Raw genomic sequence first — 24,130 nt, 5'->3', positions numbered from 1 at the left:
GGGGCACATTAAAAGGCACACTGAAGGCCACAGAAAGCACGCCCCTGCCCCCATGCAAAGAAGAGCTAGCAAACCTGACACAACCAGAGCCGAGACAGCTGGCAAGAAAAACCTATGACACAGAAACACCACAACAGAACACTCACTGGTTCAGCATGGAGAGCAAGACATCTGATCCACTCAGAAGGGACTGGCGATTTCAGCTAGCGCTCACGCGATAACTGTTGTGGTGACACAATGACGCACTTACCGTGCATTTCAAGCAGCAGGAATAATGCAAATAAGAGCTTGGAAGTCAGAAACCCCACAGGCAAGACAGATGATGCCTGATGGGTGCCACAGATGGCAAAGAGGAACAAAGGAAGGCCAGAGCCTTCCTGTCAGGCCTACCCTCCCCACCTACCTCTACACCCCTCTCTCTTGTAAGGCTCCCACCTCGCTTATGTTCAGTATAGTTTTATGTGAACTCTGTCCCCAGAAGGTGCTCCCAACAGCTGTCTTCTTTCACCCACCCACCCTTGGCTCTGCCTCCATGACAGCGTCTCCAGAGCCTCCCCATTGACCGCAGCCTTCCTGTCTGCAACCCACCAGTGTTCCCCCACTGCACATCCACAACCCCACTGCCCATGTCACCAAGCGTTAGACCTGTTCAGCCCCACTGAGCCTGCTGACAGCACTCGCTCTGCTGCTGAGCCTCACAATCCTCATCACATGTGCTTCATTACTGAGGAGAGACCTGGTGACAAGGTTACATCAGCTCTACTGTAAGCATTGTAATAGCAGGAAGGAAAAACCAGGGCACCACTACGAAGAGATCTGGCCGGGAACACAACACGCTCCCCCTGCTCCCTCTATCCCCTATGCCTTTTCCTTCATTGATGCATGTCAGGCCATGATCACAAACTCTGCTCTTCTTGCAAATGTTGCTTCTCTTGTGTTTTCTTTTTATTACAGTTCCAGCTCAGAGAATCCAGTATTTTGTCCCTTCTCAAGAACAGTAAGCCTAGAGCAACCCGTGAAAATTCTCTTATCCCTTTCCCAAGAAGGAAAGGAAAAGGGTCGCTTTTATTTATTAGCGGCAGCTAATAAACGAGACCTGCCTCCCACCTCCCATTTCAGGCTTACGGACCTCTGCTTGCCCCCAGCAGAGCCCCACATCCAGGTGCAACGACCCCGTCCCCGGCACAGCTAAGCCACATCGCTTCTGCCACTATGGAAACCCGGCACCGCTACGGTACGGCGCGGTAAGGTGAGGCGCGGTACGGCACACCCCGAACCGCCCCACCCGCCGGGACCAGCTCTGCCCCGGGCGCGGCAGGGCGGCCCTTCTCGGCTCCGTTCCGTGCTTCACCCCCCCGCCCCCAGCGCAGAGCCCAGCCCCAGCGGCGGCGCACGCGGTGACGCGGCGGCGCACGCGGTGACGCGGCGGCGCACGCGGTGACGCGGCGGCGCACGCGGTGACGCGGCGGCGCACGCGGTGACGCGGCGGCGCACGCGGTGACGCGGCGGCGCACGCGGTGACGCGGCGGCGCACGCGGTGACGCGGCGGCGCACGCGGTGACGCGGCGGCGCACGCGGTGACGCGGCGGCGCACGCGGTGACGCGGCGGCGCACGCGGTGACGCGGCGGCGCACGCGGTGACGCGGCGGCGCACGCGGTGACGCGGCGGCGCACGCGGTGACGCGGCGGCGCACGCGGTGACGCGGCGGCGCACGCGGTGACGCGGCGGCGCACGCGGTGACGCGGCGCCCGTAGCGCCGGTCGCGCGCTACGGGCTGACGCCGAGCCGTCACCACGAAAACAGCGGTTCCCGCGGCAGGCTCGGGAAGGAGCGTAGGGAGCCTGGTAACCGCCCGGAAAACAGACCCACAGGGCACGGAGGAGGAGCGGGAGCAAGCTCTGGAGACCCTGAAAAGTCCTCGCGGGTCTGAGGTGCAGGCCTGCCGGGAGGGACGGCCCTCGGGGCCCTGAGGAAGCCCCCGTGGTCGGGAAAGACCCGGAGCCTGCAGCCCCTGGGGATCCACTCCAGCCATAGAGACCCCGCAGCACCTGGAAAGTCCCGGAAAGCCCCCATGGCTCTGGCAGACCCTGAAAGAAGCCCAGTCGGCCTGAGAACAGGCCCAGGGACTAGGAAAGATGCTCTTGAGCATGACTTGGAGGTTCTGGAAAAGCTCAGAGAATATGCAGGAGCCTTGGAATATCTGGGAATGCCCCAGCACACCTAGAGCAACTCAAGCAGCACGAAGACATCCACTCAGAGACCTGGAGAACAGCCCCACCAATGTACTAACAGCCTGATAACAACCCTAAAACATCCCCAGAGACACCAGGATGGCCTGAAACACCCAATTTATAGGTTTTAAATACCCAGTGCTGCCCTGAAAGCACTGAGTGTGCCCTTAGGCGCCTTGGGAAGCCTAGCTGTCTTGCAGAAGCAGCAAGGCAGCCCTTGGAAAGAACACTGGAGAACACATAGCAGCTCAGAGCCATCAAAAGGCCACTCAAGACCCCAGAAAAGCCTCAGAGCAGCCCCAAACACACCTAGAAAGTCCCGGAGACGCTACAAGAGTCCCCAGCACTCAGAGCAGCCCTGGAGATGCCAAGGTGGCACCTCAATGCCTAAGGCAGAGCCCAGAGTAGCCCCCAGAGATGCCAAGATGGTCTGAAGAAAAAGCTTCTGATCTAGGCATAGCCGCAGAGGCACCGAGCCATATCTTGAGACTGTGCCCCCAAGTGTGCGCGGGTCTCACTGTGCCATTGCTGGTGCTTTTGTTCAATGCTGCCAGGTCTACGACACGGGGGCAGCACTGCCCTTCCCCCGCCACCACCACCCCACCCCCACCCCGCCCCCGGCAGTGGGAATCAGTGTGTGGTTGGCCTGTGCAGCACATGCTATGGCTTGATCCCCAATCCAAAGGAAGGGGATGATTCTGCAGGGCTGGGCACAGGTGGGTCTTGGTCCCAAATGAGGGAAAGAGGGAGGGGGCAGGCTCTACAGCACCTAGCATAGGGATCCAGCTTGGAGCCCATCTGCAGGGATTAAAAAAAAAAAGCACACAGCTCACACTCCCCTGAGAAAGGGTTTAATGGGGAGGGGAGGCACTGCTGTTTCTTTCAAACAGAAGAAAGGCTGGGGTAACACCCAGAGAAGAGACAGATACATAGGCACACTATGTACAGAGCGACACAGGCAGTGCCAGGAACTCCAAGCCCCCTACCACCATCCTTGTGGTGGTGAATTCCCTCCCCCTTCTCCCTCCTTGAGCAAGATGGAAGGGAGGGGGCAGAGGGCTTGCCAAGCAAGGAGTGATTGCAGTCCTGACAAAGACTGGGATATAAGGGGGGGGGGGGGGGGGCGGGCAGGGTGCAGTGGGAACATAGGAATGGGGCCTGCCCACAGGGTTGGGGAGGGTGGAACTCTTTGGTTTCAACATTAAGACCGTGCAGGGCCACCTCCAGAGGGCTGAGGGAAGCAGAGAAAGGTTCCAGGCACTGAAATGGAAGGGCTCAGTAAAACCAGTTCCCCCCACAAGAGGTGACCTGAAGCACCTGGTCAGGGTTGCAGCTATGTCTGGGACCCAGCAACATCCCTCCCCTGAAAGAGCCTGACACTCACAGACTGGAGAAGGGGAGACACCAGTGGTGTTTCTCCCCTCTTCCTCGTCACACCAGGCACAAATCTGCATGTGAGGAGGGCTTTCACGCCTCTGCCCAAATGTGGTTTAGGCCCCCCTTGGTTGCAGACATGCCCACCTGATGGCTGGTACCTACTAGTTAGGACAGGGTGTTGAGGAAATGGCTCTCTCCTGCCAGAGTGCTCAACATGGAGCTCATGTCACCCACAGCCATGTTAGGACCACCAGATGCAGGAAGCAAGAGGCCACCAGCAGGGCTTGGGGACCCAGGCAGCAGTGCAGGTGTCTCTTGATCTTCCACAATGGCATCAAAGTCAAGGTGCGTATTCTCCAGGTCCAGGGAATCCAGGCTGTTGGCCACCTGCTCCCCCGAATCCAGGTAGTAATATGAGCTGCCTTTGAGTCCTTCCAAGCTCCCATCATAATGCCCAGGACCCCCACAGCTTGATGCCGTTTGGCTCAACAGTTTATGCCCTTTTCCCACATGTGTGCCCTGGCCTGGGTAATACAGCAGGGCATTACTGGGCCCCTCAGGTGTGGGATGGGCAGGGGGCAAGCGAAGTACACGCCGGGAGCTGGCTTCCACTCCCTCATAGGAATGACTAGGCTGAGCCAGGTTGCCAGCATAGTTCAGACTGTTTTGGTGACCAGGTGGTTTAGGGCCACCAGGTGGGTGCGGCACCATCTCTGGGTTGAAGCATAGGCCATTTAGGAGGTGTTGGGTGTCTGCCAGACTCTGCAGGTGATCTGGTTTGGCTTGGTAACCAGAGTACTTTGGGCTGAGGTACAGTGGTGCTTGCATGGCTTGGCACTGCCCAGGTTCACTGCCCAGGCCCATGCCAGGCTCCCCTCCCTTGGAGGCTAGTTGCTCTCCCCACATCAGAGCCTGCTGGGCCTGCACATAGCTACGGACCATCACTTCTTTGGTCTGCATGGTGGGGGTCTGGGCTCTTCTAGCGCCCGGGCTCAATGTGCCCATGTAACTGACAGGTGCCTGTTCCTCGGACTGGTAACCACCAGGCCCTACATTCATGGCTTGGCCAAATGATGCAGGAAGCTGCATGGGCCCAGCAAGCTTGGGGTTCTGGCAGGGAGCAAGTGCTGGGGCAGGTGCTGGGTAACGCTGCTCAGATTTGATCTGTAGTCGATTAAGCCGGTGTGCCCCAGAAAATACACTGTCCTGGCATGAGCTCACAAGTTTGGGTTGTTGCCCACAAGAACTGGCTAGTGGGTACTCAGTACTTTGATGGTGACAGTGTGGCCCAGACATGGCAGCAGCAGAAACACTGACACTTGACTGCCTGGAACTCATCTCCATATTGCCTTGGGGAGGTTCATCCCAAGGAGCTGGCATGGTCCCACTGCCAGCATGTGTAGTCGTGAAGTGCTGGTTCATCTGGCACTGAGGCAGGGAGAACTCAGACTGAAGCAACCCCTCCTCCATGTCCCCGTGCCCTCCCAGATTCAGTTGCATACCCACCATGGTCCGGTGAGAGTTGCTGTAGAGGCCTTCACACTGGAGCTCCACACCTGTCCCCTGGCACGGGAAGCTTTCCTCAGGGTAGTTCAAGTACTGTTCCATCTCTAGCAAGCCAGGCTCCGTGCCTGGGTCAGGGCCCTCTATGCTCACACTCTCCAGGAAGACATTTTCACTGATGCTGGGTGGGCGTGGAGAGAAGACATGGCGCTGAAGGTTGGCATCAGAACCACCTAAGGGCTGCAGAACAGTTCTGCCCGCTCCTGGCACATTTACGTTACCCATGCTCTTAAAACGATGCACCTTGGGCACAGCATGAGGGTTGGCCACGGTCCGGGCAGGGTCGCTAGCCCGCCGCACACCATTCCGAGGCACCAGGTGAGGGAGAACACTGCCTGCATAACCAGCGTAGTCATTGGAACTGTGCCTTCGCAACAAACCATTCGCAAGGAAGCGGGGTTCAGATGGCCCAAGGTAGTCCCCAGATAAGCTGCTGTGGCCACCCGTGCCCACCTGCTCCACACTGGGCAGTGGGGTTGGGGGTGGGCCACCTGTGGCTGCAGCATATTTAGCCTTGAGACGGTAACGCTGGGCTGGGGTAAGGCTGCCCACACCTGGCAGCCCTCCACAGTGGCTGGCATCACTGGAGCGTCGCGACTCATCTGGAGAGATGGGGTCATAGCCATCTGCCAGGCCTGCCCCGCCAGGCATCATCCCTGCCTCGCCACCCAGACATGGCCCAGCCAGGTACGGGGACACCAGGGATGAGCGCCGGCTCACTGTGTAGGCTGAGCTTACGGTACTGGTGGTGCTGCTCCGGCGCTCATTCAGTGGCATGCCCATCTCTGCGGCCGACAGCTCTGCAATGCGCCGGTGCGAGGCAGCTGGCGGCAGCACGGAGATCCCAGGCACCTCCCCAGGCAGGCCTGAGGAAAGAAAAGGAGGAGTTACACCAGGGCACTCAGAACACAGCAGGGAACCAGCGGTCAGAGGAGGAACAGGCAGCCACCCTCCAGTACCAGGATGTGGCCTCTCCCATGGTCAGTGCCTGCCAGGAGATGAAACAGATTCAAGTGGTGGCAACAAAGAGAGGGCAGAAGGTCATTTAGAATAATTTAGATTGGAAAAAAACCTTTAAGATAATCGACTCCAAAGATGGGGCACAGCCCAGATGTGGGGGTCCACCACTAGTGAAAGGAAGGTGTGGAATCCTCTCTGGCTGCAAACCAGACCTCACTCGACACAGTGCTCATGGGACTGGCACCACATCCGGGTGGGAGGGAACCACAGTCTCACCGGCTCCAGGGATGGCTGGCAAATTCAGGCCCTTGGTAGCTGATGGCTTCCTCATCTGCTTCAGTTTGTCAATGCGAAGATTTTCTAGCTTGTGGAGGGCCATGAGTCCTGAGGTGCCCATAGGCTCACCAGGCATCACATCCTCCAGTGTGGACAGATCCTCGTAGCTCCCACCCGCGTTGCCCGCCATCTCCACCCCACTGTCATTGTTGGTGGTGCTGCCGAGTGGGGAGTGGTCACTGCTGCACGACGACTGCCCACCTGGGCTGGGCTGTGGCTTCTAAAACATTAACCGAGGAAAAAGGGGTCATCCAGTACACCTGCAAGCCCACACCCCAACAGATGTGGAGATGACTCCCCTACCGCGCAGACCGACGCCTCTGACAGGCCCGGACAGGCCTCCCTCCGTCATCACACCCCCAGCTCCTTACCAAGGCCAAGTCAGGCACCAAGAGCTTGCTGTCATCCTTCCGGGCCTCAGTGGGGCCATTTGTGTCTTTCTCCTGCTTCATGTCTGGGGGACCACTGGGGGTGGGCAGTGCCCTGCCTGGCACCACATCCCCTCGGTGCTTCTTGGTGACGTGGGCGTCAGGGCCATGCACCGTCTTCACGTGTTTGCGCAGGGAACTGGGGTCTGTGTAGCGCTTGGTGCAGCCTGGAATCTTGCACACATAGGGCTTCTGTCAGGGAAAAAAGGTAGGCACGGTGGAGGGAGGGCATTAGCTCCGACCAGAGACCCCTCCCAACAAAGTACCAGCTTGGCATGAAATAAATCCCCTCTCCTCCCTCTTGAGTAGGCCCAAGAACTGAGGGAACTGAGGGTGGGAAGGGATCAAAGAGGCTGAGTCTCCTTGGAGGGGACATCTTAGGTGCTACAGCAAGGCCCTGGAGGACATCACAGGGAGCTGGAGGAAGAACATAAGGACAGTGCTCCACAGGAGTAGGGCAAGGGTAAAGGGACCCTGGTGGGAATGCAGGTGGCCGAGGAAGGGAGCAGGGGGCCATACTTGTATTAGAGCAGGCAAGGAGGGAGTTGGGGCACACAGACCAAAAAAAAGGATGCAAGGAGTTTTCAGAGTATGGGACTGATCAGGAGGCATACGGGGAGCCCAAAGGGGTGCAAAGAGCCCCAGATGGGTCTGTACCTCATTGGAGTGAGTGCGGTTTTGATGCTTGGCCCGGTCAGAAGCATTGGAGAAGGCCTTGTTGCAACCCTCGTGTTCACACACATACGGTTTTTCACCCGTGTGTGAGCGCAGATGCGTCTTGAGGTTCTCCAGGCGTGAGTAGGCTTTGTTACAGCCCTCGAACTGTGCAGGCAAGCAGGGTGAAACATGCCACACACCTTCAACAGACCCTGTACCACATCACCCCCACACTACATACCCAGGGAACATCTGCCACGGACATGCATCATTCCTCCCAATCAACACACAACACACCTGCCCTCTTTCAGGTGTACGTCCTCACACCACTGCACAGCCCTTTACTCTTCTAGCCTATGTCATGCCACCTCACCATGCACTGGCTACGTGGCCGTGCTGTACCCAGCCCGCTACGTACCTCTTTACCTCATGTGCATCTCTGCCATGCCAGTGATCACACAGGCTCTGGCCTGCCACATGTGAACCCCACTCTATCATGCACTACCATGTTCCTGACCACCCTGTCTGTCCCACCTCATTTTCCCCACCACATGTCCCCCTTCAATGCCATATACCAGACGGGCCAGCTCGCACTCTGCCCTGAGCTCTGGCTGGCTCAAGGCACCACAGCTTAGCCAAGTCTTTGCAAAGGCTCGTGCCAGCTCACCGTGCATTTGTGAGGTTTCTCGCCTGTGTGACGTCGCATGTGCACCACCAACATGTACTGAGCCTTGAAGGGCCTCTGCTCCCGGGAACATGCTGCCCAGTGGCACACAAACTCCTTCTTCTCCCCATGGATATGCTCATTGTTGATGTGCTGAGGAGAGAGGGGCATCACTGCTGGCATTGGGGAGGGTACCAAGGGTCAGGGAGATGCAGGTGTTGAGAATATCATGGGACAAATGGACACAGAGGAACTGGGATGGCAGGTGGAAACACCAGAGGTAAGGGAGAAGCAGAGTGGACAGATGGTGTCTAGAGGAGGCAGGGGATACAGGACATGGCTGGGGGCTATTTTGGGATGACCAAGAGAAGACATAGGGGTCAAGGTGGTCTGAGGGCTGGTCAAGGGGATATAGGAGAGTTGGAGTGTCTGGAGGGAGACAAAGAGCTAAGGAGGAAGTCTGGATGCACCAGTGATTCAAGAGAGCTGCCCTGGGGGTGAGGAAGGCCAGACTGGGTGTTCCCCCTAGGGACATGGTATGGGAGGGTCATGAAGAACTTCCCCGCAAGAAGTGGAGAATGCATGTCCCTCCCTAGGGGTAACTTCCAACATTGTGCACCTGTGTGGTGAGCTCCCAGGGCTGGGGCGGGAGGGGAGTGGCCCAGTATAGGACAACCCTTAGAGTCAGAGTCGTGGGTTGACACAGGGGGACATCAGCCATCAGCCTGAGGACAGGTTCTGGGACTGGGTGTACCCGGGCAGGACCTAACTCACATGCACCAGCTGCTCCTGCGTATCAAACTCCTTGGCACAGCTGTCCCAGTAGCAATTGGTTTCATACACAGTTTCAGACTCAGGTTTCCCATCTTCCTTCTCCAGATCTTCCCGAACATCGAGCATCCCCAGCAAGGGGTCCTGGGGGAGCACAGCCAGATGAGCACACCCAGGGACGACCCTTCGTGCTCCCTATTACTGGGAGTGGTGCCAGGGAGAAGCGTAGAGCCGTGGGGAAGTGAGGGGTGTCTCAAGGCCTGGGGAGTACCTGGGTGCCTGTGGAAACTGGACTGGAGATGTCACCCTCGGATCTCTCCTCCGCGTATTTGACAGCCAGAGGGCTGCTCAGGCTCCACTCCAACTTTAGCTGCTACCAGGGCAGGGGGAAAGCGGAAAGCAGTCAGCACCGAGATGTCCATTGGTCCACCGCTTATATGAGTGCAAGGCCCCCTTACCTGGCAGTGTTTGAGGGTCCCACGAGCTGGGGCATGGTGCAGGAGCCCTGGGCGAGTGGACATGTGTTCGTGGGAGCTACAAGGTGGGGGGTGTGGGGTGCGGCTGTACGGGTGGCCTTGGCCCTTCTGCTGACCCGGTGGACTCTGGTACCCCAGCGATGGACTGCAAAGAGCAAGAAGGATGAGCAGATGACACCATCAAAGGACAGATATTTAGGTCTTCTGAGCCAGGGATCCCAGGCCACTCCTTCCCTAACCCACGATCCCACTCTGCTCCCACCTTCCCTAGCCCTCACCCCAGGCACTCCCCAAGTTGGAAATTGCCATTCAGGCTCCAAGACTGACAGGCTGCATGCATGCCAGAGGAGCTGAAGTCTGGTGCCCACCTGATGGTGCTGATGGAGAGGTGGCCATAGGAGCCACTGGCAGAGGCGCAGCGGGAGTTGATGAACGCAACGAGGGAGTTGGGTGAGGTGCGGATTACCGTCTGCAGGTCAATGCTAGAGTCTGACAGGGGTGAGATGGACAGTGCGCGCTTCTTGCCCAGTTTGCCCGCACCCCGGGGTGTTGAGAACCGTGAGCCTGGGATGGCAGCAGAGAGTGGGGGGCACTCCTGTCAGCATGGGTCCTAGGAGGCTGAAGAACCCCCCAAGGACACAAGCCACCAGGCTTTAGAGCCTGGAGGAGTACCCTGAGTGTGCCAGTTAGCTTCTGATGAATAGAGTAGAAATAGGAAATAGAATAGAATAGAATAGAATAGAATAGAATAGAATAGAATAGAATAGAATAGAATAGAATAGAATAGACTAGAATAGAATAGAATAGAATAGAATAGAATAGAATAGAATAGAATAGAATAGAATAGAATAGAAATCTTTCAGTTACAATGATCATCTAGTCCAACTGCCCGACCAATTCAGGGCTGACTAAAAGTTAAAGCATGTTATTGAGGGCAGTTGTCCAAATACCTCTTAAACACCAACAGGCTTGGGCCATCAGCCACCTCTCTAGGAAGCCTATTCCACTGTTTGACCACCCTCGGTAAAGAAATACTTCCTAATGTCCAGTCTAAACCTCCCCAGCCACATCTCTGAACCATTCCCACATGTCCTGTCACTGGATACCAGGGAAAAGAGATCAGCATCTCCCTCTCTACTTCCCCTCCTCAGGAAGCTGTAGAGAGCAATAAGGTCACCCCTCAGCCTCCTTTTCTCCAAACTAGACAGACCCAAAGTCCTCAGCCACTCCTCACGGGCTGTGCCTTCCAGCTCTGTCACCCTTCTCTGGACACATTCAAGTACCTTCACATCCTTCTTAAATGGTGGGCCCAGCACTGCACACAGTACTCAAGGTGAGGCTGAACCAAGGCCAAATACAGCAGGATAATCGCCTCTTTTGACCAGCCGGTTATGCTGTGTTTGATGCGCCCCAGGATGCGGTTTGCCTTTTTGGCTGCTGGTGACTCATGTTGAGCCTGCTGCTAACCAGCACCCCCAGATCCCTTTCTGCAGGGCTGCTCTCCATGCACTCAGGCTCCAATTTATGTATGTTGGTGGCTTTGGGCTGTGGCATGGCTCAGAAGTGTACCGCTCTCCCTACCACAGCCATCAATGTCCATAGGGGGTACCTGAATCCCTTGACACAGACGTACTCCCTGCCACAGCTGGTATCATCCCAAGAAAAGTGCCTGATCCCCTTGGGCACAGACAACACAAATCCTCCTGTTCACATAGACATCACTGTTCCAGGAAAGATACCCGAGGCCCCGGCAGCCTCCTCCCTCATCACAGGTGTCACTGTCCCCAGCACTGCCAGACCCCACACACCCCCACTCCTGGCACAATCAACACAATCCCCAGAGGGTGCCTAAACCCCCTGTAGAACCCTTACCTGCCCCATGCCCTCCCAAGACTGGAGACTTACCATCACCACCACCTGGGTGCTCGGTTCCTGGCACCAACCCATAACCACGGTGACTGCTCATGAGGTTTGACTGATGGCATAAGGGGAAATCAAGTCCTGGCAGAGGGGAGGAGAAAGACAGCAAGATGTATCAAGGTGGGTGGCACAAGGGGGAGAGGAAATCCCCAGAGCATCCCAGAACCCAGGGACTGAACCTGAAGTCCGGCGCCCCTCTCGCCCGGCGCTGCTCGGGCCCAGGCACTGCCCAGGATGAGGGGGCCACGACCGACCTTCTGGCCCTGGGGCGCCTGAGGCTGGTCCGTGGGGTGGGCGCAGGCAGCAATGCTCGGCACAGGCGGTGGCCGGGGGACTGACGGGGTTGAACATGTCGCGGCAGGGCGTGCCCGGGCTCAGGAGCGCATCTGGTCCTCGCCGGTGCGCGGGAGCCGGCCGGGACCTGCGGAGGACAAGGGTGGGCTGGCCCCGCGCCCGCCAGGGGGCGCCGCGGCACAGCGCGGCCGCGGGCAGCGGGACCGCGGGGTCACCCCCGCCCCTCCCGCGGCCGGAGGCACGGCCCGGGGGGGGGGGGGGGTCATCCCCCCTTTTTAAAACTTTTTTAAGCTCACGCCCCCGCCCCGCGCCCACCCCGCCCTGCCCACGGCCTGGCACCTCCCGCCGCGGCCCCGCGCCCGCCTGCCCAGGGCGCACCACCCTCCGTGTGGCCACCTCTGTGCTGCTGCTTCACCGCAGCCCCCGGCACTGGCCTCTGCCCCGACCCCACGGCAGAGGGAAGCCCCAGGGGCACGGCCTAGGCGGGAAGGGCAAGTGACAGTGGGGGGAAACCCTTTCCCCTCCATTTTGGGGCACTGACACGAACAACGAGGGTCCTAGGCAGAGGAACTGGGCTCGAGGACACCTGACTCAGCAGCAACCACCGCTGAACATCTCCGCATACCCAAGAACTCTGCAGGCCCCCGCCGTGCCATGGAGGCCCCTGGCATTCTCCCCTGCCCCCTCCACACGTACACATCCTGGCACTCCCTTCCCACCAGGGTGCCCCCCCCCTTCCCTAAGGGCTTCCACTTTCTCCCTGGAGCTGGGGGCCATTTCCCGCCTGGGGCACAAGCCTGTATCTACCTGGAAGGGAGAAGGGGCTGGTGCAAGAGGAGATGTCTGCGGGGCCAGGGTGCAGCCCCCCACATCCCTCTCCTCACTCGCTGACACTGCAGAGACATAAACCATGCGGAAAACTGCATACCTCCGGCAGGCTGGGTGGGCGCAGGAGGTACAAGCCATGGCAGCTCTGTGTCACCAGAGCCACCTCCTCCAAAGCAAGTATGTCTGTCTCCATGTCCCCAGTGCCTGGCAGGCCCCCAGGCCCCTTGTGGCACCAGCACAGGGGAGTTAACATACCCTAAGCACAAGAACCGCAGTACAGATCAGACCACTGCTCAGTTCAAGACCACCTCTGATTGCTTGGCACAAGCAGTGACACTGCTACAGGGCACCCTGTGGTCACCCATCGCAAGCATCCCTGGATACTGACTTAGCAAGGTGCCCTCGTGCTTGGCGCTGTACTAAGAGGGTCCTGTCCCTCTTAGTCCCAAGAGTCCCAAGCCCACTGCAGTGTCTGTTGCAGGGATAATGAAATACACACGTGTGCACCCAGACACCCACATAAACATCCACACTCAAGTACACAAACACAGAGGTAAAAACTGCGAGCCCTAACTGCCAAAAAGGGAAACTAAGGCACAGATGGTTAGAAACATACTTGGTCAAAGGACCTGAGCTGGCACCCTGCTTCGCCCTCCTCATGGGTCCTTGCAGCACCTGCAGGTCCCACCCAGCCCTGCCTTGCCCATGGGTACCCACCCTGCCTGCAGGTCAAAACCCTGCCCTGTCCCACCCACACATCGCACCCCTGCCCACAGGGCTCAGCCCAGCCCACTACCACATCCCTGCCTGCAGGTTCCTGCCCTCTGTCTGGATCTCATTTCCACCTGCCGCTCTGCCTGGCCCTGCCCATGGTCAGATCTTCAACCGTGGCTGTGCCTTTGACCTCTGCACCCAGGTCCTGGCCCACAATTCCATATCCACCCATGGTCACTGTCCTGCCCCAAGACCCTTGATGGCTTACATGAAGGACAGAGGCTCTGGAAGGAGAAACAACCACAGGGTGAGGGAGAGGCACATGTGGGTGGCTCTGGAAACAAGGCCTCCTGCCCCCTCAGCCTCCCCCTTTGAGGGACCAAGGGAATCGCCCCAAACAAGGGGTCTGGGGGAGTGGGAGCCCCTCACCCCGCTGGGAAAGTGCTGGGTTGCGTTTGGAGCACGGGGGGGTGAGGGGGGCATCAATTCTTCCGCATGAGTTGCCCCTTTGAAAGCTTGTCTCGGGGCTTTGTGAGAGTGTCAGCCAGGAAGAATGGAGCAGGGGGGGGCAGCAGGGCAGGCAAAGGGGGAGGGAGGTACCCAGGAAGGTGGTGGCGCTGAGGGCAGGCAAGGGAAACAGAGATGAGGAGGAAACAAGGCTGGGGGGGGGGGGTGGGGGCGGGCAGAGGAGAGGCCTCTTACCTGCCTGCTGGACCTGGGCCTTGCAGCAAAGATTGGGGATTCGCTCCAGGGGAAGCCTCCCATCTGCCCCCTACCCCAGCCACAACACCTAACGAAGAGGGAGTTTGCAAGACCCTCACAAAGTTTCTCCAGTTGTGGAGTCAACCACAGCAACACCCCCCAGCCCTTTGTGCACACAGCTATTCACACGTGCACAGACACACATACACACGGATGCATGAACATACATTTGCACATGTCTGGAGAGGCACACGTGCCGCTGGGAGATAATGGGGTGTGTTGGAGTTCAGCAAAGACAAAGTCTCCTGTCTCCCCCTCCCAAGAACCGTCACCTGAGCTCCCCCAGGCTGCCCCAGCCCCACAGTCTTAGCCCACCAGCCCCTTACTCTATACAAAAGCAGGCAGGTCGCTACCATGCAGTGCAGTAACCGTATGTGGCCACCCCAGTCAGCCCACAGGTGAGTGGGGCTGTGCCTGTCCAGACAGGCACACCCACCTGCCGCAGCAGCAACGCGATGATGGGCGCTGCCCTGGGTCCAGATGGCTCCCACCAGCCTACAGATCCCGGCCCCAAACTGCACTGGGGACTTGCTGCCCTGCGTTCCAAGCAGATGAGGCACTATCTGTGGGGCATCTACCGCTTTCACGAAAAGGGTTAATTCACCCATAGCCTTTGTGATGTCCTCTCTACCTTGCTGTTAGCCCTGTTCACCTCCCTATGCACAGCTGTGCCAGCCCCTGCCATACTTGCCACCTGCTATATCCCTGCACACACATACACGCATGCACACATTCACAGAGCACATGTGCACACACCTGCAGACCACACAAACTCCATGTGCACACACACAGCACCTGTGTAACATGCAGTGCACACACACACTTATGCACACCAGAGAACATGTATGTCCAGTGGAAAACAAAGCTGCATGTGCATGCGTACAGCACACATGCACACAACACATGCATGTGCACAGGTTTACGAAAACATGCATGAAGCACAAGTGGGCACAGAGAGCACACATGCATGCACAGCATACCACCACACGTGGGGAACACACAGGCATGTAGCACGAGGCACGCTACCCCCCCCTCACGACTCCCCAGCCTTGCACACCACCTCCCTGCCTGGAGGGGTATCCCTTCTATGCCCCCTCCAGCACCCACCATGCAGGACTGGGGGCACCTCAGTGGGGCCCTGGTCCCCACCATCCCCAGTCCCTGGCCACCCAGGTACAGCAGGAGGGTCAGGGTCCCGCTGTGCCAAGACAGCCTCTCCTTCCTGGGTCCAGGCAGAGGGCAGGAGTTTGGCGAGCAGACCAAGCCTGGCAAGGCCCGGGTGTCCCTGCTGGGACAGCCTGAAGGTAGGCGGGTGCCAGGCGGGCATGACAGCAGTGGGACGGCTCTCTCTCATCCCACACATTCCCCCTGCTGAGCACCAGCATGGAGAGGTGGCTATGCAAGGCAGAAAGTGCCCAGGGCCCAAGGGTACCAGCTGCAGGATGCTCCCCCCCAGCCCATGGGGTCTGCAGGGGCTCCCCAGACCCTGGTGGCCCCCTGAGCAGGGGAAGCCAGAGGGGGCCGGGGATGCAGGGAGCCAATGGGAACTGGCCCACGGCTCCCCCACCGCCGCGCTCGCCTCCCCCGCCTGCCGCACACTGCCGCGGCCCACCCAAGTCGCAGCCTATGGGCATAAATTTGAGAGCCAGGCGCAGCCGGGATTGAGGGGAATCTTCCCTCGGTCTCCTCCTGCCAAGAAACTCAAACTGAAACACATTCCTCCTCCTCTCTGCCAAGAAAACAAGGAGCTAAGCCAGCGGCAGCAGTAGTTGAAGCAGGGCTGGCTCCAGACACCGAAACGCCGCACAGGAGGGGGTCAAGACTGGCCATCCCCCTCCCCCCCAGCTCCTTGCCTTTTATTTCCTGCAAACACATCTAAAATCTGTCATCTGGCTCCAGTTTCCTGAGGACACTGGGGAATGGGGTGGGGGAAAGGGAAGGAGACAGAGGAGAAGGCGCAAAAGGCAGAGAGGGAAAGATGTAGTGAGCTTGTACCGCGGGACGACAGACAGGATGCCAACACTGATGGGTGGTGGAACAGAGACGGCAGGAAGGAGAAACACAGACGCAGGCACTGAGAGGGGAACTGCACACCCTTAGGAGACTTGGCTGCAAGAGGAGGAAGAGGCAGCGGGCTGCACCCCACTGCAGCCTGTGACAGGGCAGACCCCCACCCCAGCTCCCACCTCGCACCAGGAACGCTCCCTGCTCCCGACCAGCTCTGACAGCCCTGGGGCCGGCCAGCCGGCAGCAGCGGGTGCAGCGTGCTGCGGCAGGGTGGCTGCCATCCAGTCCAGCACACAGAGGTTGTGGGGGTCCCTGTCTGTGCCTCCGCATTGTCCCCATCATCTCCTGCCCCAGGCCCAGCCCCGGCAGGGTTAACCGCCCCGGAGTCCCACTGCGGAGGAATGTGATGTCAGGGCTGGATTAGCCAGTGTGGCCGAGATCCCAGCCCATACACCCGCAGCACTGAGCTGTGTGTGGCACAATCCATCAACCCGCCCAGCACAGCCCCCAGCGTGGGGGGCCTGGGGGAGGGCTCTGTGTGTGCATGCGTGGGGGGCATCCGTGTTTCCATGAGCATGTGTGTGAATGCGCAAGTTTGGCCATATGTGTCTGCATGTGTGGAGAGGGGTTTGTGTTTATGTGTGAGTATGTTTTGGGGGGGTGCTCGTGTGTATGTACTCACAGATGTATGTGCTTGCATGCATGCTTGCACTTGCACATGTCTACACGTGTGGAATGTGCATATGTGCATGTCTGCATGTGCATGTGGGGAGCTACAACAGCAGCTACGGTGGAGCTGCTATATGTTTGCAGGCCCCATCACCCCAAACCCTTACTCACTGAGGGAGCAAGGGAGGGCCAGAGCAGAGGGACAAGCCAGAGAGAGAGCAGGGTCCAGTGGTACGGCACAGGGTCCAGTACGGTGGGGAGATGCCCCAGAAGGCCACCACTGCATATCCTTATCGATCCTCAGGAGAGGTGGGCTCTAGCCCTAGGGCAAACCTCTCCTGAGCCCACCACAGACACAGAGCCCTGCTGACACCACTGCAGCCCTCACCTCAGCCGTCCTGCAACTCCCGGTCAGCCACATGCCCGATTGGTTTAACCCTACAGGGCCTGAGGAAAAACATCGATCTGGCTTAAGATCTGCCTTCCCGCACCGGTGCAGCAGTTCAGACAGAGCTGCGGCGAGGGCACTTCTGCAGACACAGAACAGGAACAGGACAGAGGGCCAGGCTGAGCTGCAGCATGTAGGTGCAAGTAGCAAGCCTGGAAGAGAGCTGCCAGGGAGCCAACGCTCCCTCATGCCAGTGACAGTCCAGGATCAAGGGGACACATCCTAGCTGCCTCCCAGGTGGGGTCTGGCAGTATCAACACACTCCTCCCCAAGCTACGATGTCTCCTGCATGCTCTGCAGCCTGTCCAGGCCCCACAGCTGGCATGCACTGAGGGTGGGGAAAGGCCACTGATGGTGGTGCAAAGACAGTGAAATTCCCCCCTAGAAGAAGCCCCTTTTCCCTGCCCTGGGACCAAGTTGGTACCAGGCCAGTCTGTACTGGGGACCTGCTTCCCCTGACCCCACACGCCTTCTCATCTCTGCCTCCAGCAGAACTCATGGGCAGACCTCCCGCCCAGCTGCCTTGCTACGCATCTGACCCCACTGTTAGGCCAGGCCTTTAGGGCGAGCCCAAGCTCCTCTGCATGGGGCAGCTAATCTGCCCAGGACTGCAGCTGCCACAAAGCACATTGCTTCAGGTTCAGGGGGTCTGAAAGGGGACGATTCAGGGTCATGATCCCATGCTGGTGTGGGCTGCCAAGCTCGTTCCAAGGTGGTCCCTGGTCTGGAAAAGATGAGGCAGAGAAGAACCAGCTCTGGGAGAAGTTTACACATGTGTAAGGAAAGGGGCAGAAGCATCCAGGCCAAGAGAGATTCAGGACATCGTGCAGTCAGTTCTCCCTCCCTTCTTCAGCCCTGGCTGCCACCTTCAGAAAACATAACACATCCTCATTCTGCACCCCATGCCAAAATTCTTCTCTGCCCTTTGCACCACTTCCAGCAAGGACCAGAGGTCCCTCCCCAGCCCACCCATCCCTCCAGCAGCACAGCCTTATGCAAGCCACTGTACACCCCCACCCATACACCGCATCTCAGCAGGGGGCAAAACAATCCAGCCCCTCTCTCCCACATGCATCCACACCTACTCATGACCATGCACTGACATGCCTCTAGACATGTTAACACACGCTAACACATGTGTGCTTTGAGAAGAGGGGAAGGCAGGCCAGCCTGGGGCGTAGCCCTGGCTGCCCGGTCTCCAGAGTAACTCAGGGCAGAGACAGCCCATGGAGGAGGGCTGCAGGGTGGGAGCTCGCAGCTCCACGCTCCCTGCCCCTGTTCCCCTGTAATGCAGGGTCCGCTGGCCCTCAACCGCACGCTGAGCTGCTCAGGAAGCCGTGGCAAGCCAGGCAGGAGTGGTGGTGCTTGATAGGTGGTCCCAGGGCAGGCAGGCAATTGTCACAGGCTTGCATGTTGTTTGCTTTGGCCCCGAGTACACCCTACCCCTGCAAATTGCTTACATAAAGCCACTTCCCTGGCCCCTACCTTCATTGGACCGGAGTCTGGGTGGGGGCAAGGTTTTGGGGTGAGGGTAAGGGGGGTGCACGCATGGCAGCAGCTGCTATAAGGAATTTTTATGCTTCCACCTTCCTCCCCAGTGCTGGAGGGAAACAGCAAAATTGAACATGTGGGACCCATAAAAGCCCAGCTCTGAGTCATGGCCGTGGGAGCCCCTGCCAGGCACTGCTCCTTCCCATGGCATCAAGGCATCACCTCCAACCCAGCATGCTGATGTGCTACATGGAGGGACACCCCCAGAACAGGGGCTGCAGTGCGGTGCAGGAAATTCTGCTGTCCTGAGGGAGAGAAGGTTAGGACATGGCAGGCAGAGGGCTGCAGGGTCAACGGTCCTCCCACTGCAGTCAAGTTCACACTGAGCCTGTTCCCACCCCAACAGCTCCATCCTCCAGGATTCCCCAGAAGATGAGAACAGGAGGATGTGCAGGACCTGGCACGGACTTCAGCAGTCATTAAAGGATTAGATATACAACAGCAATCCCTTTTAAGCTGTGGAACTGCCTGTCTCTTGACATACTGAGCATGGAGCAAGGTAAGCACACCACTTGGGGATTTAGGAAGCCTAAACTGCTCCTCCTTTGCAGCAGGAGACCCCTTCTGTCTGCTAAGAGGTGGTGACGGGAGTGCCCTTGGGCTGCTCCCAAAAGTCCCCAGTGATCTCTTGCCTGCTGGGACACATTTGTCTCTCCTGAAGTGTCTGCCACTGGTGGAGGTGGGTAGCACGGATGCCTGCTTTCCTGTTCCTTGACTGGAAACCTGCTCTGTCCATACACAGCAATCCCATCACTTACAGCCATGTTCTCTGCCACCGTGGGGGGCACCAGCCAGGGCTTTGCTTCCCCTAGATCGGGGTGGGAGTTTGACAGGGGGGTTGCACCACATCTGGAAACATCCCCCCCACCCTGCCCCAGCCTCAGACCCAGATACAGCAGAGCTGAAATCCGACTCTGTTTTTGCTGCTTGTTCCCACTCTGAGGCAGCTATTTTATCAGCTGTTCACCTTGTTATTCTGCAGCTTCTGAAGGGTTTTGATGTGCCATAAGGATTGGGGTGGGTACAGTTGCTGTGTTCCTGTGATGATTTCTGTAGAAGAATCCCCTCAGTCTCACGAAGGACCCATTCAATGGACCTTCTTTATTTATCACATCACTGGGATTGCTAAACACCAGGAGAAGAGATCAAGTGAAACCAAGGCACACAGGCAGAGAGACTCCAGTACCACAGACGCAAGACACCAACCAGGCAGACAGTTGTACAGATGTGCATACAGATAAGTACATACACACACAAACACGCCCCTCTGTATACATGTCCATGGGTGCGCATGCACATACGTGCTCCTGGGGGATGCTCTGGCTGTAGGAGGATTGGCCTCTCTTCTACCAGACGCTCAAGGTTTCCCTCTTTTAGTATGTCAGTACAGATGGACTGATGCACTTCTACAGTGGCCTGTAGAAGGAAGGAAAGACAGCACCACATCCTTTTGTGAAAGCCATGTCACACATGGGTATGTGCACGTATAGGTGTGCAAGTGTCTGTGCACATGTGAACATGTGTATGTGCATGTACATGAGGGCGCATGCACGTGCAGGTGCATGGATGTGCAAGGGTGTGCACACTCATACAGCGTGTTGGAGTGGTGGGGACAGTGGTATTCCCAAAGGACTATGGGCTGGCCAGCCTCTCCAGCACTGCAGCTGGAGTCCTGAGCTGCGGTACGTCCCTAACAGCATCCCCCAGTTGCACTGGAAGAAGGGCCTTCATGTCCTCCAGCCCATCCACCCACCCACCCTTCACACATTCTGCACAGTCAAATCCCCCTCCACGCCCGAGCTCAACACCCGCCTCTCCTCAGGCTGCCCTGACGTGACAGCACGCGTCACAAGGTGTCCACACTGACTCACTCTTCTGGACGGAAACTTCCCTGCTCCAGGGAGATTCTCGAAGTTCCGCCAGCTCCAGCACTGCAAGGGGAATGCAGTACTGAGTTTGTTCCACCACCTCCCACTAGACCAGCCACAGAGGCTTGGCGATCTTCAGCTCCCAACTGGCTCCTGATTTTTGTGTTTGTGATAAAAAAAGACCCTGGAACATGGGGGACATGAGGACCCCCACACAAGCAACCAGTGACTTGGCTACAAGCAGATGCCCGGAGGACCTCACAAGTCCACTCACAAGCATTACTGGGAGCTCATGCATGCACACAGTGGCATCTGGGCTGGCAGACTGCATGAGGGTATGCACTGGTGGGCTCAGGTCAGTACATGCCAGTCTGTCTCCTCAGAGGTGCTGGGATCCTTGGTAGTCGGGGAACTTGGGGGTCCTATCGGGCACAGGGAGTACTGGTGTGGATCTGCTCCAGGGTCTCAATTTCCAGCTGACCCCCTTGCCCTCAAAGACCCTTCCTGAGTAGCAGTAACCTTCACTGTGCTGGGGAAAGGCTCAAGGGAGGGCGTGGACCAACCCAGCTCCCACTATGCAGAAACACGTGCATCAATAAACCAGCTTCAAACACCCACACAGCATGGAGGGGACAGTAGGTGCCTTTTCCATCCCCTGCCTCCCAGAGAGGCAGCTTCTGCCTCAGCTGCACACTGCAGACCTAGACACACTGGGAAGTTTTCCTAGGTCTGAATTTCTGAAGAAGCTTCATGCAGCTGCTTCCTCTTACCTTCCCCTCAACCCGCCTCTGCACCAAAACCCAATGCCCACCCTCAGGATGCTACATCCATCAGCTCAGGTTTGCCACAGGTAGCCTAGAGAGCAGAGTGGGGGAAAACGCAGCCATCTGGGTATCCAGCAGCATCTGCTGGGCCCCCACATCCCTTCCAGGGCTGGGCACAGGACCCTTGCTGTGGTTGGAGTACCTACTAGTTTCCCAGACCCCAAACACAGTGTTGCAAATGCCACAACTATCCAGCCCCACTCAGACCCAGCTGCCTGCCTCTCCATCCTCACAGGAGAGGTGCAGCCCTCAAGCTCTCACTGCAGTGCTGAGTGCTCCCCATTCTGGTTAGGGACCATCTGGACTTCACATGTGTGCGTAGGGCCTGGCCCAGGGCACCATGACACAGAGAGGGTAATTCTCCAGAGAGACACTTCGTCTGCCTTTAGCTTTCCTGCACTCCTGGCTCACTGAGAGCTTGGTGCAGTTTGGGGGTGCATTGTAGGCAGTTCGGGTCAGACCCCAAAAGGGGTGGCCTGTGCCCACATTGGCTCAGTTAGCTCACGCTCAGCTGCAAGCTGGGCTGACGAGGTCTCACACCGCCCTGCTCAGGGGCTTCTCACGCTGGCAATGCCGGTTCCCTCCTGCTCCTCTGTGCCATGCCTGACCCTGGCCAGCCTGCTCTGCCAGCCACAAACTCCTCATGCCAGCCAGGGAGTGACACAGAGCCAACGCCGGAGCCCAATGGCCCTGAAGGGTTTAGAAAGGCAGCCAAAGGGTCGGCATCCAGTGGGGCACAGGAGGCACTTGGAGCCAGCCATCTGCCAGAGAGGTCAAGCCTGGTCACCGTTGTAGAGGGACTCAAGGCTGAGCTCCCTCACCTGACCCGCCTCCCCCGAGTCCCAGCTCTCTGGGGTACTAAAGCCAGCAGCAGTCCTCGTGCAAGAGTGCAGGAGGACTGACGGACACTCGGAACCGGCACAGGCAAGGACTCAAGGCGCTCCACAACTGATGTGGAAAAGCAGCTCTGCCCTTGCCTCAAAAGCAGAGAGGTTTGATAAACTCCCTTGATAGGCTCCCTTTCCCACAAACGGTTGGACCAGAGGACCTTTCAAGGTCCCTTCCAACCTGGGCTGTTCTATGATTCTAAGTTTCCCAGGCATAGGACACTTCTGTGGCAGCCTCCGCTACAGCCCACGTGGTGAGGGAAGAAGCACAGCCCCAGGGCCCCGTGGGATGAAGGCTGGGAAGCCAAGGTGCGCTGGGACCTGGGCACTTCGCCACGGTTTCTGGGAGGCTCCTTGGGGTGCGCAGAATCTCCCTGCACCTCACTCCTGCCAGACGCTTGCCCACATGGCCCGGCAGGCTGGCAGGGGAGCAGGGAGACCCGCTGTCCCAGCGCCCCATCATCCTCCCCTTGGAGACTTGCCCAGGGCCTCGGGATCAGCGGATGCTTGTTGGTGGGGATACAGCCATCTGCTCCGGCTGTGGGGTGCGTGGGCTGGGCCTGCCAGCTCTGTGCCCTGCCAAAGCCACTGGGTGCAGAGGCCCGCGAGGCGGCTGGCAGAGCCCCGCACAGACCACAACTGGCACAGGGTAAGAGGGCCGGGGATGGCCAGGAGCTTGCACCAGCAGTGCAGCTCACCGCTCACCTTGAGCCCCAGGACAGTCCTGCAGCTGCCGCTTCACTCAGGCCGGGGCAGTAACTTCCACCCGGTCGCTGCTCCCGGTCCAACACCCCCCAGCTGGGCATCAGCGGAGCTGCCCGGAGCCGGGGCCGCCTGCCCGGGAGCCCGGAGAGCCCTGCTCCGGCCCAGCCCGCCCCTTCCCGGGGCTTTGCCGGGCGGGCACAGCAGCGGTGCGGCCGGAGCAGCCCACCCACCCGGCGCATGAAGCGCGACGGGAGCGTGAGGGCGTGGGAGTGGGTGTGAGCGCGAGTGTACGTGACGCGGAGCGCGGCGGGGCCGCGCCGCTCTGCCCGCCTCGCGCTGCTGGTGCCCCCGCGCGTGCTCGTCCCGTCCAACCCAGCACGGCCCCGCCGCGCCGCACGCTCCGCTCCCGCCCCGCGCCCCGCCGGGCCCCGCGCTGGGAGCCCCGGTCGACGGTCCCCACGGCGCCGACGGGGCGCGGGTGCAGGACGGCCCCGGCACGGCCCGGCGGAGGGTCTGGTGCCATCCCGGCTCCTCCGGGGAGCGGGGGGCCCCGCGGGAGCCCCGAGCCCCTGCCCACGGCTCCGACTCGCCCGACGGCTCCTACCTCCGAGCGGCTCCGCGCGGCCCCGAGCGGGGCGCTGGGTCCCGCGGCTCCGCGCTCCCCCTTCTCCCGGCTGCAGCTGCGGCTCGGTCCGGGCGAGAAGCGGCACATTCAGGGGGACCCCGGCGGTCGGGACGGGACGGCGGGGCGGGACGGGACGGGACGGGACGGGACGGGACGGGACGGCGCGGCGCCCCCCACACTTCCCCGGCCCAGCCCTGGGCGCTCCGATAAAGTTGCCGAAGCCCCGCGGGGGCGGCGCGTCCCGGCGCTGGCGGAGCCGCGGGGCGACGGGTCCCGCTCCGCCAACTTGGGCGGCGGCGGCGCCGAGCGCGCTCGGGACGGAGACCCCGGCCGGGAGCGCCGCCGGCTCCGGCCACTCCGAAAACCCGGGCTGGATCCTGCACGCGCGCCAGCCACGGCCCTCCGAGACGTTTTGGCTTACACACTCACGGCTGCGCACACGTGCACCCGTGTCCGTGCACGGGGCGCTGCGCACGCACGGGTCCCGCACACGGGCACGGGGACCCGCGTGGCTTCGTCTACGCGCGTGCAACATTCGCTCAGGTCGCCCATCCCCAGAGGCGG

At 59.3% G+C, this 24,130-nt stretch overlaps 1 protein-coding gene across 2 annotated transcripts; it reads right to left on the bottom strand.

Annotated features, from left to right (window-relative positions):
- Positions 1–3,305: 3,305 nt before the first annotated feature.
- GLI1 (GLI family zinc finger 1) lies at positions 3,306–23,841 on the bottom strand. Of its 2 annotated transcripts, none has more exons than XM_074853630.1 (12): positions 23,546–23,841; positions 11,639–11,805; positions 11,370–11,465; positions 9,833–10,028; positions 9,447–9,609; positions 9,260–9,361; positions 8,992–9,132; positions 8,221–8,370; positions 7,554–7,718; positions 6,840–7,088; positions 6,409–6,688; positions 3,306–6,038 (listed from the first exon to the last, which is right to left on the bottom strand). In XM_074853630.1, the coding sequence occupies exons 2-12, from the start codon at positions 11,733–11,735 to the stop codon at positions 3,775–3,777; spliced, it is 3,903 nt and encodes a 1,300-aa protein (XP_074709731.1). In that variant the 5' UTR covers positions 11,736–11,805; positions 23,546–23,841; the 3' UTR covers positions 3,306–3,774. The 2 variants fall into 2 exon arrangements, with proteins under 2 accessions (XP_074709731.1, XP_074709730.1); XM_074853629.1 differs by lacking the exon at positions 23,546–23,841 and adding an exon at positions 22,942–23,123.
- Positions 23,842–24,130: the final 289 nt, after the last annotated feature.

This window comes from Strix uralensis, chromosome 33, assembly GCF_047716275.1.
Source record: "Strix uralensis isolate ZFMK-TIS-50842 chromosome 33, bStrUra1, whole genome shotgun sequence".
In the NCBI taxonomy this organism is placed as follows: domain Eukaryota; kingdom Metazoa; phylum Chordata; class Aves; order Strigiformes; family Strigidae; genus Strix; species Strix uralensis.
The sequence above is the reverse complement of the archived record's forward strand: the minus strand, read 5'-3'. Positions and strand labels throughout refer to the sequence as shown.